Source organism: Diadema setosum, chromosome 1 (assembly GCF_964275005.1).
Source record: "Diadema setosum chromosome 1, eeDiaSeto1, whole genome shotgun sequence".
NCBI classification, from domain to species: Eukaryota; Metazoa; Echinodermata; class Echinoidea; order Diadematoida; family Diadematidae; genus Diadema; species Diadema setosum.
In genome coordinates this window covers 881454-900678 of record NC_092685.1, presented here as the reverse complement: position 1 = coordinate 900678, position 19225 = coordinate 881454, and the positions used below count along the sequence as shown (strand labels likewise).

The window sequence follows — 19225 nt, the reverse complement described above, 5'->3', positions numbered from 1 at the left end:
TTTGATAAAAGCAGGGCACAGAAATGTATGGCTAACATGCATGTATGTACATGTATGTAATACCCGTTATATGAAATTAGCGCAGTGCTGACTGAACTTCAAACTTGTAATGGGTGCATTCAGGCTCAATATTAGAGCAGTGTTCTACCTTTCCACACTGGGCCAGCCATGAAGCATGAATTGAAGGACCAATGTGATTTAAAGCTTGCCACAGTTCAATGTACCATGCTGCATAAGCTACCAAAATGCAAACCAGGTCACAAACTGTCATGCCATATAAATGTATTTACTGTTTACAATCTCAAAGGCTATTGGAGTTTATATCACTGCATTTAACTAACAAAATGATTACAAAGTTTATCTACACTTATCCTGCTAACACCACAATATTTTCATCTGTTATCACAATATTTTACAAATATCCTTACAATATCATATCACCTTCATCAGAGTCCCTGAAGCAATGTAATTCAAATATTTAAACACTCAGGATTCTCAAACATATTTTTGAATTGTTCACTGCCAGATTTTGAAGAGCAGACAGGTGATGGAATTCCTTGCCAGGATGTACAAGCAATGAACACAAATAATTTGAAAGCTAGGTGTGAATGATATTCAGTGACTCCAAGTCATTTTATAAATTTTATGCATCTACATCAACAGAAGTCTTCTACACGGAAGTCCCTTTATAGCAAGGTTGGATACAATGAAAATCCTCTTACATGTACACTGTACACGGTAATTTGGGTCCCAACAAACATTTATATGTTTACCTAAAGAAATTGACAATTTATTTACTTCCTGCAAGACAAATTCAAGGGGAAACAAAGAAAAACAAAGACGAATTTGTACAGATACAATAAGGACAAGTTTTGGTCCCGAACCGAACAGTGGACAAAATTACCAGTATTCTCTGTCACTGTGTCAAAACCAGCAAACTACAGTAGACCTCGCCTAAGTCGACATCGCATAAGTCGACAACTCGCTTAAGTCGACACAATAAAAAAGTCCCGATTTTTGCCTTTGTTATTCCTTGAAAATTTCCTCGTCTTAGTCGACATTTATAAGTCGACAACTCGCGTAAGTCGACCTGATTTTTCAGTGCCAACTGAGCTGAAATACGTGTTAATTCCCTCGTCTAAGTCGACATAATTTTTCGCTCAAAATCTTATCGCCATTCTCTGAAAAAGAATTGTTTTCCCGCTCCAATTCGCTGCATTTCTACTCGGTAATTCGCTAGTGTATGGCGCGGTAGCGTTCGCGCCATGCGTCCATTGTCTTGTATGCCAGAACATAGAAAAGGACATACACTCAAATAGCCGGGTTCACACGTACACCAATTAGCGGGATACAAATCTCGAGATTTGCATCGCGATCGTCATCCCGAGTTTTTTGCATGCGTGGACAGAAAAAACCCGAAAATTAGCGGGATAAGCATCGCGATGCTAATCCTAAGAAATCTTGCGCTGGTTCATCAATTAGCGGGATAACTGGCCCCGCGCTGGTACGTGTGAACGGTCGGGATTAGAATCTCAAGTTTTTATATCCCATCATGCAATGCGCACATCACAACAGCGAGGCCTCTGCGAAGGACAAAGGGAAATGCGCGCAGGTAGTGATAGAGAAGGGCGCTGTGTGACCCAGTTTGCAGGTTTTGCTGTTATCTCTATCGGCAATTAGCGGGATAATTCGGTATGTGTGGACGCTCGGCAAAAAACTCGAGATGTGGATCGCGATCGTCATCCCGCTATTTTGTACGTGTGAACCCGGCTATTTACACAGGAGCATTACATGTAGTACCCACGACAGTTCACTTTACCCCTTTTCTCCCTCTCGTTTTTCTCAAAACGCACAAATTTTGTACACTTATATGTCCCAGTAGGTATTCATTATCCGAACATGAAATAGGCGTTTTTGTAAATCCGAATATTCTAACGTTGATTATTCCGAAGCGGTATTAAAACCAGGGCCCTTTCTAAAAAGATTTATTACAATGCGACTAATAATGCAACTCAAAAAATCAAATGCAGGTGTATCAAATCACACGCAACTTTTACATTTAAACGCAAGTGCGTTGCTGAAAAGACTTGTGTTTGATAATCATATGAAACTAGAAAATAATTGTTACGAACCTGAAACTCAATTGCGTTTAAACGCAACTCTAAAAATCAAATGCAAGTCCATCATATCACACGTAACGCTGCATTTAAACGCAAGTGCGTTGCAGAGAAGACTTGCGGTTTTTGTACGAAACTATAAGAAACTGTGTTTAAACGCATCTCTAAACATCTACGGAAGTGTGTTATTGTTTAAAAGACTTGCATTATTTTTTATTTCGTAAACAAAATTACAAATTAAATGCAACTCTACAAATCAAACGGAAATCCATCAAATCACACGGAACGCTGAAAGACTTGCGTTTGATAATCACACTATACTAGAAAATTGTAGGGAACTTTTTTTTAACTCAATTGCGTTTAAACGCAACTCTAAAAATCAAATGCAAGTACATCAAATCACGTAACCCTGTATTCAAACGTATAAAAGCGTTGCAGAGAAGACTTGCGGTTTTTGTACAAAACTATAAGAAATTGCGTTTAAACGCATCTCTAAACATCTACGGAAGTGTGTTATTGTTTAAAAGACTTAACGTAAGCAAAATTAAAAATTAAACGCAATTCTGAAAATCAAATACAAGTCCATCAAATCACACGGAATGCTGAAAAGACTTGTGTTTGATAATAACACAAAACTAGAAAATTGTATGAAATTTAAACTCAATTGCGTTTAAATGCAACTCTAAAAATCAAATGCAAGTCCGTCAAATCACAAGCAACGCTGTTTTTAAAACGCAAGAGCGTTGCAGAGAAGACTTGCGGTTCTTGTCCGAAACTAGAAACTGCGTTTAAACGCATAAAAATGTACGGAAGTGCGTTATTGTTGAAAAGGCTCGCATTATTTTCTATTTCGTAACGGAACTTTCGCCGTGACCTGTTACCGAACTTAGTCTGCACTTGCAGGGGAAAGACATCGCAACATTTACACGTTTCAAACTACCGAAACGCATGCTGCTTCACAAAATGTCAATGAAAAAAATGATAACGAATTATTGTTAAAGTTCGCTATGCCGAAGTTTTAAATCTCAGTCCAAAGTTAAATTAGTCCGACAATGGTAAGAGGTTTGTTTTTACGAAGGTTATAGTAGTCCGAAAGATGTCGTTTTTGGATGAACAAACTTTTCTTCTTCTTTTTTATTTCAGACAGGCCCGCGCCATACAGAGCGGTAATGTTGCGAATCGGAGCGCGAGAACAATTCATTTTCAGAGTATGGCAATACAAATTTAAGCAGAACAAATATGGCGACTTAGGGAAGGAAAATCACACATATTTCAACTCAGTCGGCACTGAAAAATAATCTCGACAGAATCATGCGAAATCACACGCATATCTTCCTAGCAACGCACTTGAATTAAAATCGCTAAGTTTAATGCAATTTTGGGGAATTTGCCTTTGATATTTCAAATCAAGTTTAAAACGTTAAGTGTCTAGAAACGGGCCTAGGTTTCTGATCCCGCTCTCTCAAAATCTCTCTAGAGATTTGAGAATTGTGCGTTGTCGTTACTACCCCGCGCACGATTTATGCATGAACTAAAACATTATTGTTGCTCATGTCAGTAGGCATGTTTTGGCGGCAAAAGGAGTAAGATATGGGTAGCGATCCGCATCGTGATCCAAATCTGTACAGGGGAAATTAATTTTCATTTATAATTCGACAAAATGTCGACTTACGCGTAAGTCGACATTCGCGTAAGTCGACGTGTTTTGCTCAGTCCCGATTATGTCGACTTACGTGAGGTTGACTGTACTATTGAACAACTTTCTATACCTGTCTGCATAATCACTGCCTGGTATCCCCACTGATGAGCTTCACATACAATAATGTGTGCTCTGAATTATCTTAGCTCTGATCAGCTTTTAGTGGATACAACCTAAATGAAAGGAAGGTTCCCTCTGAACTACAGTTATAATCAAATCCATGACATTGGACAACTGTTGAAAATAATACACTTTGTGTGTATGTGTATGAATACTCCGGCACTTTTCTATCGCATCTTCTGTTTTCCTGTTCTAGCCTTTCATAGGGGAGCATGTTCATTCGGTGTATTTTCTGGGTGTGTTGAAAATGTACGAATACAAAGATACAGATATAACAAGGTAAATTACTTGGACCCAACAATAAAGATAAGCACTAATAGGTATAGTAAGGAATATAAAACACACACTGATTTCTCCTCTTAGTATGAATCTGATCAAGAACACCAATGTGTGAAGTGTACCAAAAGAGTAAAACTCAGAAGGCAATGAGCTGATTAAAGGCTCCTAAAACATGCCACCTGACACAGCGTGGCTTCTTGCTCTGTATGAGAGTGAATGCACTTCATGCCAAGTTTACACCTGATGGCCTCACTAGTCATTACCCAGGTAGTCCATTTTACCTTTGATTGCAGACAATATTATTGTGTGTTTGCATTCACCTTAACACAACGGATTGCATAATTTGACAACTACAGTTTTGATATGATTAAACATCATATAAAGACATCACTCTGGATATCATAAGTGCACACACTCACTACTGTGGAATAGGAATGAATGGTGCAATTTGTTATTTATGTCAAATGTGAAAATTAACATCAGACACCCATCACACCAGGATTCTGTACTGGTAATCCACACTCAGATTTGACTACGGCAGCCAAGGCTACAAGAGGACTTGCCTTATTGCTCAGTCAAGCAAACTGCACTGATGTGCATCAACTACTCGAACACATTCCACACATCATTGCAGAGAATATTTATAAATAAATGTTGCTGCTTTGATTTAAATAAACCAAGCACACATGAACGCACATATCACACACATCTACTATCACTAAAAGAAATTGAAAATGAAGAGGAAAAGAGGAAGAGAATATAATTTCATTTGTTTCTAATGCTACATACCACTACAGGTATTTGCCCTGCCAGGCAAGAACCCTCAATGTGCATGAAATATCATGTGAAGATGATCTATTGTAAAAGATTAGCAGGTTTGAAGTGAAAAAATAAATAAATAAAATGACTCTGAATTCTGGTTACTGATCTGGAAATGATTTGAGAATCGTTTCACAGTGGCGCACAACCAAAGCTTCCATAATCATGTACATACATGTAGTACATAATAACTGAGAATCAGAGTTTCATCAATTTGAAAAACTCTGAATAGGTGTCTTGCAATCCTTATCTAATTTACTAGCCTTTCAACAGCCTCATACCAAATTGAAAGAAGAGGCTACAGACTCTAAACAGGGCAATATACCCAAGGAAAGAAACATTCAGAACCTTCAAATCTCCTGGTAGATCTCAACCACTCCAACTTGAGCCCGAATTTCTCCTGCTTAAAACCTATCCCCCCCCCCCCAAAAAAAACACAACAACAACAACAAACAAACAAACAAACAAACAAACAAACAAAACTTTAGTTTTGTCATATTAGTATGTTCAGAAATAAGGCTGAGACAGCACCAGGGAGCATCTGCAATTCTTTTGTACTATCCTAAAAGCTTGGTCTATAACCCTGTACCCAACCCGCATGGCCACAGATAATTCAAATATTTGAAACTCATTTGAAATTACAGTGTAGTCTTTTTGGTCACATGACTATGGCATTAGCTTCACACAAATGAATTTAATACTTTATCAAAACATATCCTTTGCACAAGTCAGACTGAAATCAAGGCATACATACTAAACATTGGATCACAACACACTGAAAAAAAAAGAAAAAAAAAGAAGTAAATCTGGACTAAATGATATGGAAGGGTGTTGTTGGTTTTTGGTGTGTGTTACATAACAATTTTAGAAGGGTCTCAGTAAATATGATGTTATTATCAAACTATAACAGACAGCCAGTTTGAATGTCAGTTAATACTCTTACCATGGCCTCCTGTCTAATACTTTGAAGAGTTGACAAAGATGACTTTTATGTGTCCATGTTACATAACTTCCTAGCATTCAAACAGTCAGAAGTAAAAAAAAAAAAATGATCCACTCAAACACTGCAAGGCTAAAGTTCCTTGTCAAGTATGTATGTACCTATACGTACATATCTCATGTGAACCGGTCTGTATGTTGGTAGGGCCCTTACCAAAAGCTTTAGTCCATAAACTTGTAGGGCTGCAATGAGAATACTGCGGGTAGAATACTTGCTATTCAGCTTAAACTTCCTATAATCACACAAGGAGCATGTTCTCAGTCTGACTGAGCATTCTCATCCAATGCTTGAGAAGTCTCTAGAGTACATTTAACGCACAAAAATGAGTAACAAATTTCATATCTCATGTTTCATGTCCCTATAACCACACAATGCTAACAGCAAACCCACAGATAGACACAATGTGGGAACAAGTTTTACATCAAAGGCACAAAAGCTAATGGAAGTTGGGTAGGTGGAGTGGTAAAGATGTTAGAGAGTGGTACAGAAGGCTGTAGCAAGCAGCAAGAGATTGTCAACATATGGCAAACAACTCTCAAATGTGTCTGGCTTCATTGCTCCCTTTGAGACATGAGAAAAAGTCTAAATCACAACTAAGAAAAAAAAATAGCTGTAAGTGTCAAAAAGATCACTACTGTTTTCTTAGCTCCTGTCTAAGAAAAATTTCACATCAAAAACAATGAGGACTCGACTCCAGTCCTTCTACATTTAAACTACGGTTTCCTTTATTGGAACTATCTGCAACAAGATATACAAACTAAATTTCAATCTTTGACTTTCATGTTGTTGATTTGCGAAAACTACACAAATTTGGTGATTTTTATGATAACTTTGATCTCTGCAGGTGCCGGTTCTTCACTAGTCAAATAATATGGGCAGACAAACACAATCATGCAGACGGATGGTCTAATTTCTCTTCATTTTTTGTGAATAGATTCCAAAAGCAATGTCTGAGACTCACATTATAGAACAATTTTCATTCCTCTGATTACTAAATAGTAATTTGTGCAGCAGAAAATTACTGCCTTGAATTTCCCCTTATCCTTCTGAAGAAAGTACAGTACATTGAATTCCACTGAAAAAAAAAAAAAATCCCACATATAGTGACATTTTCTTGTCCGATAAGTTTAGGACACCTAGAGCTAAATCTCATCTGTCATATATTCTTCGCCTTGCCCAAGCTGGTTTGAAGCAATCATTCTAAAAATATAGTTAGATAGAATATACACTATATTCATGATGAATAATTGCTCTGCTGTGTTGGCCTGTTTAGTCTCAATAACAACTATTCAAGAATTCAGGGACAGCAGAAAACAACAAGGTTCCCCCCCCCCCAATACTTTGCTTATTTTCTTCGCCATACACTGAGTTGTGGAACAGTCCACTGGTTTCTCCTTGCTGTCTCTCTGATGAACATGGGCAGTCCCCTGTCGTCCATCAGTGTAAAGTCTGGCCCAAGAATTCTCTTCAGGGAATCCAGGGTTGTTACCCGCTGCCCATACTGGTCCTTGTACCCACCGATCCATTTTGACTGTACACACAGATGTAACATCAAAAACAAAATACTAAATTGATTGACTGATTGATTGATTTAAATCAATTTCCAGTTTGTGTAAAAAACAAACAAGAAGCATAACTAAGTTCAAGTGATTACTACAATAACATTTTGTCTTTCATGATGTACAAAAATAACTGAAATGTATATTCTAATAATATATACATATATATATATTTGCAAACAAATACATTTGCAACAAAGGGTAAATAAGTAGTAGTTATAAGAACCAAAGTGGGGAAGCCTCAATCAAAAGCACAGCTTGTATTACTTCGGCTCAGGTGAGCTAAAAATTGGGGGCAAAATATAAGGCCCCATTTTTTTCTCTCTCAAATTAAACACATAACAGAGCATATAATTTTAATAAATGTAAATCACACCTGTAAAGAAAAACAAAGAAGATCACAACTTTTAGAAGTGTATGTTATGCCTGCATGAATGTGTTCATGAAAGTATAGATGAAAATAAGCAGCATGGTAGACCTTCACAGACATAGGTAACAAGTACAAACAATTTTGATAAAAAAATCAAAAAAGCTTCACATGAAACAGTACTTTCGTTTTCCTTCCTATAGAAGCTTGCATGATCACACCTTACTTCTAGCTCTACAAGATACAAAGAAAATGTCTTAAGGTGAAAAATGAACACAAGATGCCAAAGTTATCTGTTCTTATGGATTGCTGAGTTGTTCAGTCTGGAAATTTCTGTCTGCAAGGCTGATTACTGGGGACCTTCAGTCTAAGGAAGACTTTTTTTTAAAAATCTGTTTGTGTTTTAAAAACAGTGTACTCCTGTTATAGGAAATTTGTTATAACAAAATTCTTGATACAATGAAGTAAAAATTCAGGTCACAAACTTATCATCTCTAAATCTTTATGTACTTTTACTGTTTTGCTACATTGAAATTTTGATATAATGAAAGAAAACTGCCATTCCCAAGGACTTCATTATAATGGGAGTCCCCTGTACTAAGTTTTAGATTTCCATGAAAAGAAAACCAAAAAATGATTGATGACATACACAGATTTTATAGAACATATTGTACATATATTCCATATGAAACTTTAACCTGCTTATGTATCAATTTAAAAATACAAAACTAAAATTCTTTCTATGCTTATCGTATGAATTCATATTACTGCACATAAATTGTCAGGTCCACTGTATTGATATTGATAAGGGACTTTGGCTTTAAAATAGAAGACATTCACACAGACGTGGGATACTACTGTCGTGTCATTCATGAGACTTTGATCTTTTCTGTTCAGTGATAGGATTCATTATTTTAGTGATTACATCGTGAAAACTTTCATCTGTTTCCAATTAAATGTCTGAACCTATAACAAGCATGGTTTCCGAATCACAACATTTCCTTTGCTCTCAAAATAAAAAAAATATATCATATAGCTTGGATTGGGTAATTGTTGTATGAAATGATGTCTTTGTAAGAACAGAAGTGCACTGACCTTTGGTGTGTATTCTTCCATCCATGATGCAGGAGTTGTTAGAATCAAGACTCCACCCGACGCCACAAGACCAGGAACTCTGTTCAGAAAGTCCATGGGGTCTGGTAGTCTACAGATGAGATTAGCAGCAACCACACAGCCAAACTGGCCAAGATCAAGTGGTAGGTTGCAAGCGTCACCCTGCTGGAAGTGGCAACGTTTCCGGTCCTAGGATTACAAGTGTGATGATAATAAGAGAAAACTTCTTGTAACAAGTGTGGATGCCAGTTCAATATCACTCTCAAGAAGAAAATTTCAAGACACTCTGGTTTCCATGTTTCTCTCACACATATTGCAAGTTAATTCATTCATGTGACTATCCCCCCCCCCCCCACACACACACACACAAACAAAATGAATAAATAAATGTGTCAATGAGAATATAGCTGATTTAGTAGAGATGCTTAGTACGGGCCAGAGATGGAAATGGTCAATGTTTCTGTTTCACTGTTTTTCCCTTTGCTACAGTATGTGACTGCTGATAAACAAATAATTGATGCTAACAGCGATGATGGGATAAGCCATCAGTCTGGATACATGCAACTTTTTCTCTTAAAGAGCTCCTGCTGAGGAAAGTGGCTTTAATATTTAGAACATCACAAGATTGAATGTGTCTCATCACCCAAAATTCTTGTTGCAAATCTTTTTTTATATCTTATTGACAATCTGTTTTACATCCAACAAGTAGCATAAAAATGACTAATGTTTATATGGCCTAGATTTGGCCGGAAAGCCCACAAAGATATACCAGTACCAAGACTGCTGTGTTTTTCACTAAGAATGTCTTAATCATTGCCTGTGTCAGAAACTAGAAAACACTACAACAGAATGGCATAATGTCATGCAAAGGACAGAAGAATGCACAGGGAAAGTTGATATACGACAGGCCCAGCACAAATTGGATGTGTTCATAGCACCATTACCACGAGAGTCATCTGCTACATATCTGCTTATTTATCTGACTTGATAAGGAAAATATCTGCGTTTGACCAATCACAAGAGTATCACTATAATCCCAACTTGAGACCTTTCAATCCACTTCTGAAACTATTAACCAGAAACAACATAGTCCCCTCATGGCTTGTGGTAGTAACCCTACCAGCACACACTGGTATCACTGCAATTTCCTTTTCTTTCTTTCTTTATATTGACTGGAGCTACGGTGTACCTAACCCCGGGACGCTCCGTGTACACAGTTACACACTGTGGGAGCGTCCTGAGTCAATAGAGTGCTATATCGGTAAGCTTGAAAAACATACACAGTCTGTCACAGATTTTCGCGCCTCCGTAAGTTTCGAATTTCACTAGAAAAAAACTTGCTTTTATAGTATACACAAGATTCTTATCTAATTCCTACCATACGTTCACCTTGTTCTTGGTCACACTGGTCCAATGATCTTGAAAAAACGTTTTTTTTTTTACAGGTCCATCTCCTAGCTCCCCATCCCATTCACCATTTTCGAAATCAGTATGCAGTACACTGCGCACGTAAATATTCATGTGCTGGGCGGAGTCGCAATGCTTTTAGCCTTCTGACAAGGCCTGCGCGCGCGTACCCACCCAGAAAGCAACGCAATATACAGCGAGAGGGTTTGCCACAACAGTATGATACGGCCTTGCCATAAAGCTGCAGCTGTACAGATGAATTGACGGCCAGCGCATGCGCACAAGTTTCAAATCCATTGACTGTATAAGATGTCGTTCTCCCAAGTTCCTTTCGACCGAGTCGTATTTAACTCATCAATTCGAGCAGAAATGGAATATTGGCAGGACCAAAAGTTGAACGCAGTCAGTCTTCAACATTATAACTTCACCTGTAAGTCTTCATATTACAGAATTTTTGCGATTTCATATTGATATTTAGGCGCTATACTTCGCCTGTCATGATCATATCTGCTACAATGCGCAGCCCCAACACTGCGTGTTGGGGCTGGTCGCAGTTACGGTGTACCCTGTCATCATATTTTCTGATATGCAGGATCAGCAATTATTCTCAAAACTTTTAAACTATCATCTGCTTCTCTATCTTGAGGATTCAAGTTTCTCTCCCTCCTTCTCTTTCTTTCTCTAATACATGTGAAATCTATTTCAATCATACTGCAAACAAATACAGTAGATATAAATGGTGAGATTAATTAACCCGTTGAGGATGGGCTGATTTTGCTATAACACACATTTCCAAAAGACACCTGCCCGAGTATTCTCGGGACTCGTTTTCAACAGGTTAATCAAGATACTAGGTAGTGTGTAAAGGCAGCTTACAATGGAGGAGTCTACAACGGCAGTGAGATCTGTCCTCAAGTCTCCTTCATCAGTAACCGAGTACTGGAGACTGCCATGGTCCTTGAGAAGATTGCAGGCATCAATGAAGGCATGGCTGAAGTCAATGCCAACCACTTGCTGAAATTCTCTGGCCAGTTCGAAGGAAGTCCTCCCCACAGCACAGCCAATGTCAAGGGCCCTGCTTGGAATCGTCGACTGTCAAATAGATGACATGCAAACAAAAGAATGGGAGACATTAACATCTCATAGAGGAAGAGAGCACTTAGCGCCTAGAAGTAAGACAATGCCAGAAAAGATGCATGTGTTCCAAGATATAATGCTACAAATATATCTGTACATACACTGTAATATGAAATATGTTAAAAATATGCTTGATCTTTTATGCTTCATCATTACCTCCAACAAGGATGTTGTTTTCATCAGCATCCCGGATGGTTTGTTTGTTTGTTTGTGTGTAAAATAACTCAAAAAGTCAAGGACGGATTTGGCTGAAACTTGCATGCAGGATAAGCTGATAATGACACAAGGAAGAGATGATTAAATTTTAGTAGTGGTCTGAAAGTTTTTATGGATTTTTGAGGGATTTATTTTTCAGCAGATAGGGTCAATGAATTTAGGAGTTCAAGCTACACATATTTGAGGTTTGCATGTAACTCAATCTGCTCGTGCAAGGCACTGTGCAGCTGGAAGCTGATGACGTAAACAAAAGGATTCTACATTGGGAAATAAGGCGATTTTCAGCATACATGTATAGCTGTGGAAATGAGCTGCTTGGTGTAGAGAGTGCTTTTATAGTTGACGGCGTATTGGATCAAGTCATTTCAGTTCGGGAAACCCACTCACAAGGGGGGCCCCTCCTTATAAGTAACCCGTCCCCCTTATAAGTAACCCCGTCCCCCTTATAAGTAACCCCCGGGGCACCCCTTATAAGGAGTCTCCACGCTTTTTTGCAATGCAACGCGAAAATGAAAGGACTGCGGCAATTCGCTTGATTATGTCCATAAAGCTTCACAAGTTTCCTAGTTACTCACGAAATTTGAGCAAAATCGGTTCGAGGCATCATATCTAAAATCATGGATTTAAATGCGATGTCAAACGACCCATGCGAATGCTGAAATGCGAGCGAATACTGGCGTGAGTGTCGCCAGGCGCGGCGGCGCGGCAATGTTTGAGTGCAGACGTGGCGACTGACCTCAGTCGCTCGGGAGGTTACATCTTCACGCAGTTTTTTAAAAGGCAATGTGTCTGCTGGCAGTGTGTTCCAGACAGATTGGAATGGTCATGGCTCCACGTGTCTTTGCAGACGCAGACTTGATGTAGGCCTATTGAAGATTGAACTTGATCTGAAGTCCTGCTCGATCACGGTGAGGAGCAGGGGTGGATCCAGGAATTCTGTAACTACAGTTAAAACTAAAGGGGAGACGCCTTTACAAAATTAAAGGGGTGCATGCACCCCCCCCCCCCATTTTTTCTTTTCATTTCTTTTGTTTAAAAAAAAAAAAAGAGGGGGCACACACCCGGTGCGCCCCCTTGACCCTCTACCGCCACTGACTGACTGAGGAGGAGGCATCAGTGTTGCCGTTGGGTATGTATCCAGCCGGAGACAAAACCCACAGGACCACACCATCCCATGCACCATGCCACGACACATAGGCATGATACGCGGTACGAGTACAGTACCCAGCCAGGCCAGCCAGCACGCTCACCACAAGTTAGAGGCTCCATAGGTGTTTGCAATAGACTGTGTATCTCCTACCACCCGGGCTGGGGATCATACCTTGTCAGTGGTCCGCAGCGCCTGAAGTGCTTCCTCTGCAACACGGCGTGGGAAGTCGAGGGCATCTCTGGGACCGAAGCTGTAGGCTAGCACTTCCTCCGGAGCCCCATAGTGAAATACTAGATATTCATTCACTAGTTGTTCTGTTTCATACTTGTTGTCCTTCTTCTTCCTTCTCTGTTCGTTTGTCAAAAGTCTGTACGTTGAGTAAGCAGCAACACTTGACGTTGCTAACAGCGCTGCCCCGACGATGTAATGCCTATTGGCGTGGAAGAAGCTATCCATTTTCAACTCTGAACCTTTTCAACTCTTTCTTTCTGCCGGGTTTCTTCCGTTGACAAATAACCAGCGAATAAACTGTAGGGCCTACCAGAAAAATGATCTGCTGTTACTAAGAGCCCTATAAACTGTTACTGTTCTGCTGTGTAGCCACTGACTGTGCTGAAGGTCTCCCGTATCTTTTCTCCACTCTGAAATCAGCACGTGGGTAGTATGGTACAGCGGTTTCTGGCATGCATATGCATGCGCATGGCGCTACAGGCATACACTACACCGATCAAGTTGATTAATCATGGTGGTTCTCTTTTTATATATCTCTGAATTGCTCTTGTCACTTTTCTTCTTCTTTTTTTCTTTTTACCGTTTTTGCTAATTGATGATTATTTGTAAATATTGTGATTTTATGTGATTTCGAAATAAAACATATATATATATATATATATATATATATATATATATATCTTTTTAGGTTGATTTCGCTCCAGTGCGTTTATATCCCATAGAGCTGTAGAGCTGTATTTATATACAGCTCTATGGTTTATCCAGGGAGGTGGAACTTTCCACCTCCCTGCTCTGACTATCAAACCCTAACCCTAACCCCAACCCTAACCCTAACCAAAAACCCTAACCCAACGTTTTTCCCATAGGTTTAACACGCGCCTTGCCCCAATCTGTGCCGTCTTAAAAAAAAAAAACGCTCCCCGCCCCGCGGCCCGATTGCTGAGCAGACGTTCCAGGTCTCAACGTAGATGGCGCTACTGCGGGACCGCCGAAGAGATGTTTTGTTCATGTACAAGCAGTGAGATTGTTGTTGTTGTTGCTGTCGTTGTTGCTGCTGCTCTTGTTTTTCTGAGTCGGTTGCGAGTGTTATAATATTATGTGAGGCATTTATGATGAAAGGCAGGATAAGAGAGATAAGGTAACTCAACTTCCTTGGATGGGCATGGGGGGGGGGGGGGAGGGTATGATTTCACATCTTCCTTCATTTCGATTATAAGCTGTTTGATATAGACAAACTGATTATGATTATCGTTTAAGTCTGAAATGTAGCCATACGATTTACAGTATGCGGGTTTATCGTGATTTTTTTTTTTTTTTTTAGATGATCGAGGGAAAATATTGAATTGAGCAAAACAGTGAGGGCTTGTTTTCGATAAAATGAAGTGTTTTTTATTTTGTTTAGTGTATTCTGTATCGATGATCCTATGTTGTATGAGGCAATCATTTTATGACTGTATTCTTATTTTTGTGTATTGTAAATATATGGTAAGAGGAAGGAAATAAAAACATTACAAAAATAGACTCCACGGGCAGGATAGCATTTTGTTCAAAATAACGCAACAATGTAAGAATTTTAAGTTCTTGTTTGTTTTTTGTTTTTGTTGTAGTAGTTTTTTTTTTTTTTTTTTTTTTTTGTTGCAGATTGTCACCATTAACCATAACGTATCGTCTTATCTTTTTGAATGAAACCTTCAAATATTCTACCAGTATGCACCATACTACATGGTTGAATTCTAAGCATTAACAGCACAATGAGTGATCATTACGCCATTTATTGTACTTGGGGTAAACGTAAATCATCACAAGATTATAATTATGCATGAATACAAATTTAGTAGAAATCTTAGACGTTTAAACTTACCTGGTTTTCATGAAGATATTGCCAAACTTAAGTTGGGAATACGTCTTGAATGAGACCGATGTTGAAAAGCGTATGATGCCTTTGAAAAAAAGTTTTACTGAAATCATGAACAAACATGCACCTTTAAAAAAGAAACGAGTAAAAAACGAAGAATCACTATGGATTAATGTTAACATCAGTGGCGTACCGTGGGTCAAGACATGGGGGGGGGGGCACCTCGTGGCAGCAACATCAGAATTGCATAACGTAACAATTAAATGCGAGCGAGCGGAGCGAGCGAGCTTGAAAATTTTGACATTTTACAGTTCCCAAACTGCCGTTTGTAGCTATATATAATAATATATGTATGTATATATATATATATACATATATATTTGCTTTGGAAAAAGGGGGTTACAACGGGCGCAACTGCTGGCAGTTGCTGGCAGTAACATCTCGAGAATGGCATAACGATTAAATGCGAGCGAGCGAAGCGAGCGAGCTTGAAAATTTTGACATTTTACAGTCCCCAAACTGCCGTTTGTAACTATATTTTTTCGCTTTGGAAAGTCAGGGGGGGGGGGGGGGACGCACCGGGTGCAACTGCTGGCAATTACTGGCAGTAGTATCAGGAGAATGGCATATAACGGCTAAATGCGAGCGAGCTTGAAAATTTTGACATTTTATGTTCCCAAAACTGCCGTTTTTAGGTATATTTTTTCGTTTTGGAAATTAAGGGGAGGGGGCGCATCGGGCGCAACTGCTGGCAATTACTGACAGCAACTTCAGGAGAATTGTATAATGATTAAATGCGAGCGAGCGAAGCGAGCGAGCTTGAAAATTTTGACATTAGATATATAATAGTCTCAAAACTGCCGTTTTTAGCTATATTTTTTCTCTTTGGAAATTAAGGGGAGGGGGCGCACCGGGCGCAACTGCTGGCAGTTACTGACAGCAACATCAGGAGAACTGCATAGCGATTAAATTGAAAATTTTGACATTTTACAGTCCCAAAACTGCCGTTTTTAGCTATATTTTTTTCGCTTTGGAAATTAAGGAGAGGGCCTGGGCGCACCGGGCACAACTGCTGGCAATTACTGACAGCAACATCAGGAGAATTGCATAACGATTTAATGCGAGCGAGCGAAGCGAGCGAGCTTGAAAATTTTGACATTTTACAGTCCCAAAACTGCCGTTTGTAGCTATTTTTTTTTTTTTTCGCTTTGGAAATTAAGGGGAGGGGGCGCACCGGGCGCAACTGCTGGCAATTACTGACAGCAACATCAGGAGAATTGCATAACGATTAAATGCGAGCGAGCGAGCTTGAAAATTTTGACATTTTACAGTCCCCAAACTGCCGTTTGTAGCTATATTTTTTCGCTTTGGAAATTAAGGGGAGGGGACGCACCTGGCGCAACTGCTGGCAATTACTGACAGCAACATCAGGAGAATTGCATAACGATTAAATGCGAGCGAGCGAGCTTGAAAATTTTGACATTTTACAGTCCCCAAACTGCCGTTTGTAGCTATATTTTTTCGCTTTGGAAATTAAGGGGGAGGGGACGCACCGGGCGCAACTGCTGGCAATTACTGACAGCAGCATCAGGAGAATTGCATAACGATTAAATGCGAGCGAGCGAAGCGAGCGAGCTTGAAAAATTTGACATTTTACAGTCCAAAAACTGTCGTTTGTAGCTACATATATATTTTTTCGCTTTGGAGGGAGGGGGCGCCCGGTGCGCCCGGTGCGCCCCCTGGATCCACCACTGGTAGTCAAGGGTGTCGGTTTATGTTTATGATTGGGGGAGGTATGACCAGCGAGGGGGCGTAAGTGACCAAGCGGGAGAAGGATGTCCAAAATCTGCACTTTATATAGAGCATGTATCATCCCCTAATTTGTTTGTGTTTGTGAGTGTGTGTGTTTCATATAGATGGAAAAGTTAGGAAATAGCCAAGGTCAAGTCTTATTATTGGCAATGTAAGGCATTTTAATATAGACTAGTATGTAAAGCAAAACTGCAAAATCAATGATCAAGCTTTGATAGCAAAGTGTACAACCTATCAAACATCACATGGCGCAACATTGCAGTGACTCTTTTTGCCATTCCGATGTTCTGAGTACACTGCGCACATCCTGCTTATATTCAAAATGCCAACCAGGAATCACGCTGAATCACAATCTTTTGTCGTCTCCGGGCTTTTTGAACAATGTTTCACTATAATATCTCTTTAATTATATGGTTAAAAGAAATCTTACAAAAATATCTTTTTTCTTGATCATCCTGTCATGTCGATTTCAAAAGCAGCTTACTAACCCTTGAATTACCATTTTGGTAGGTTTTTTTTTTCTTTTTTTTTTACCAGCGGATGGGGGGGGGGGGGGGCACGTGCCCCCCCCCCCCCCATGCGCCCCCCCCCCCCCCCCCCCCGTAGTTACGCCACTGGATAACATACTACAAATAATACGTGAGCGAAATGAGCAAAAACAAAAACAAAAAGAGTCTAATCTGGATAAGGATTGGAAACTGTACAGAAAACTTCGTAACAGAGTAACTTCTCAATTACGAGTTGCAAAGAGACATTACATTTCAAATTCAATAGAATTATGCAAGGGGCAATCAGGAGACGTGTGGAAATCATTACAATATACGTAATTCCCAAGAAAAATAAATCGTGTGCAATCACTCAGATTAAACATGAAGGTAACGATGTAAGTGATAAAAAAGAAATAGCTGAGTTATTCAATTCACATTTTGTAAGTATTGGCAAAAAGATTCAAGGTAACATTAAAATCAGTTCAGAGAAAGATTGTAATGATAAGCAAACCATTCCAAATACAAATACAAACTTATTCCATTTTAGTGAAATTTGTGAAAGCGAAGTTTTAGATATCATTAAAACTTTACAAGTAAAAAAACAAACAAACAAGTGGATTAGATAACATACCTGTATCAATAGTGCAGCAGACAGCATCTTACATTGCTAAATCATTAGTTCATATCATTAATTTGTCTCTCACTCAAGGAACGGTACCTGTGCCATGCTAGTTATCTACAGTAATTCCAATATTTAAGGGAGGAGACAAATTAGATCTGGGAAACAAAGATCTTTGAAAAAATTGTTTTCGGACAATTATATGGATACCTTAAACAACACTCATTATTATGTGAAAATCAATTTGGATTCAGACCAAAACACTCCACGGAGACGGCACTTATAAATGTAACACAAAATTGGGCTGATTGTCTCGATAAAGGGAACGTAGTTGGAATACTTACCCTCGATTTTCAAAAGGCATTCGACACTGTTGATCACGATTTGTTGCTTTCCAAACTCAAACGTCTGGGGATTATCACTAAAATGGTTCCACAGTTAAGGCTCGGTCACAAATGCCTTTACGAACTGCTACGAACGCCGTACGAACGATTTTTAGACAATTTCGTAAGGTCTTCTTAAGAAGGCCGTACGAACCAGCGTTCGTAGACCGTTCGTAAACCGTTCGTAAGTTCGTAGCCTGGTCGATGGTCTTGTCATGTCCAAGATTTTCTTCTTTTTTTTTTAACTTCGTACGAAACCCTCTCTTCGCAAGGCGGGTGTACGAACGTCGTGCGAACATTGTAAGAACTACGCAAGATTTTGCAGGGTCGAGAGACAATTCTAGAAGCCTTAAATTCTTACGGTGATTGTAAGAACGCCTGAAGTCGTTCATAGAGGGCTCTTACATCTTCCGTAAGAATGCCTGAAGGTGTGATTTCACGGAGCACGCGAACGATTCGGAGTCTGTTTGGGGTTTCACGAACATTTTGCGAACATCGCGCGTGTCTTGCGAAGGTCTTGCGCATTTAAAGACACTTTCGAGAACAATTCAAGAGCAAATCACTACCAAATGTGCGGAAAAGTTTCGCAAAAAATTTCAAACTTTTTTGAAATTCTCGCCGAAGTAAAAACGACATTCGCGAACAATTGACGACGCTTCTGAACCCTCACGTTCGTTTGGCGATCTTTTGCAGACTAAAATACGAATGCTGGATTTTGCCATTCGCGTCCTTCGCAAATCGTTCGCGTGCTCCGTGAAATCACACCTTTACGAACGGAGATTCGTACGGCGTTCTTACGAACAACTCTTCGAGTTTGTAAGGCGTTCGTAAGGGACTCGTAAGGCGTAGGTACA

At 39.4% G+C, this 19225-nt stretch overlaps 1 protein-coding gene across 1 annotated transcript; it reads right to left on the bottom strand.

Annotated features, from left to right (window-relative positions):
- Window positions 1–7379: 7379 nt before the first annotated feature.
- Window positions 7380–13488, bottom strand: LOC140246050 (uncharacterized). Its single transcript, XM_072325497.1, has 4 exons — window positions 13155–13488; window positions 11357–11572; window positions 9056–9262; window positions 7380–7565 (listed from the first exon to the last, which is right to left on the bottom strand). The coding sequence occupies exons 1-4, from the start codon at window positions 13437–13439 to the stop codon at window positions 7380–7382; spliced, it is 894 nt and encodes a 297-aa protein (XP_072181598.1). The 5' UTR covers window positions 13440–13488.
- Window positions 13489–19225: the final 5737 nt, after the last annotated feature.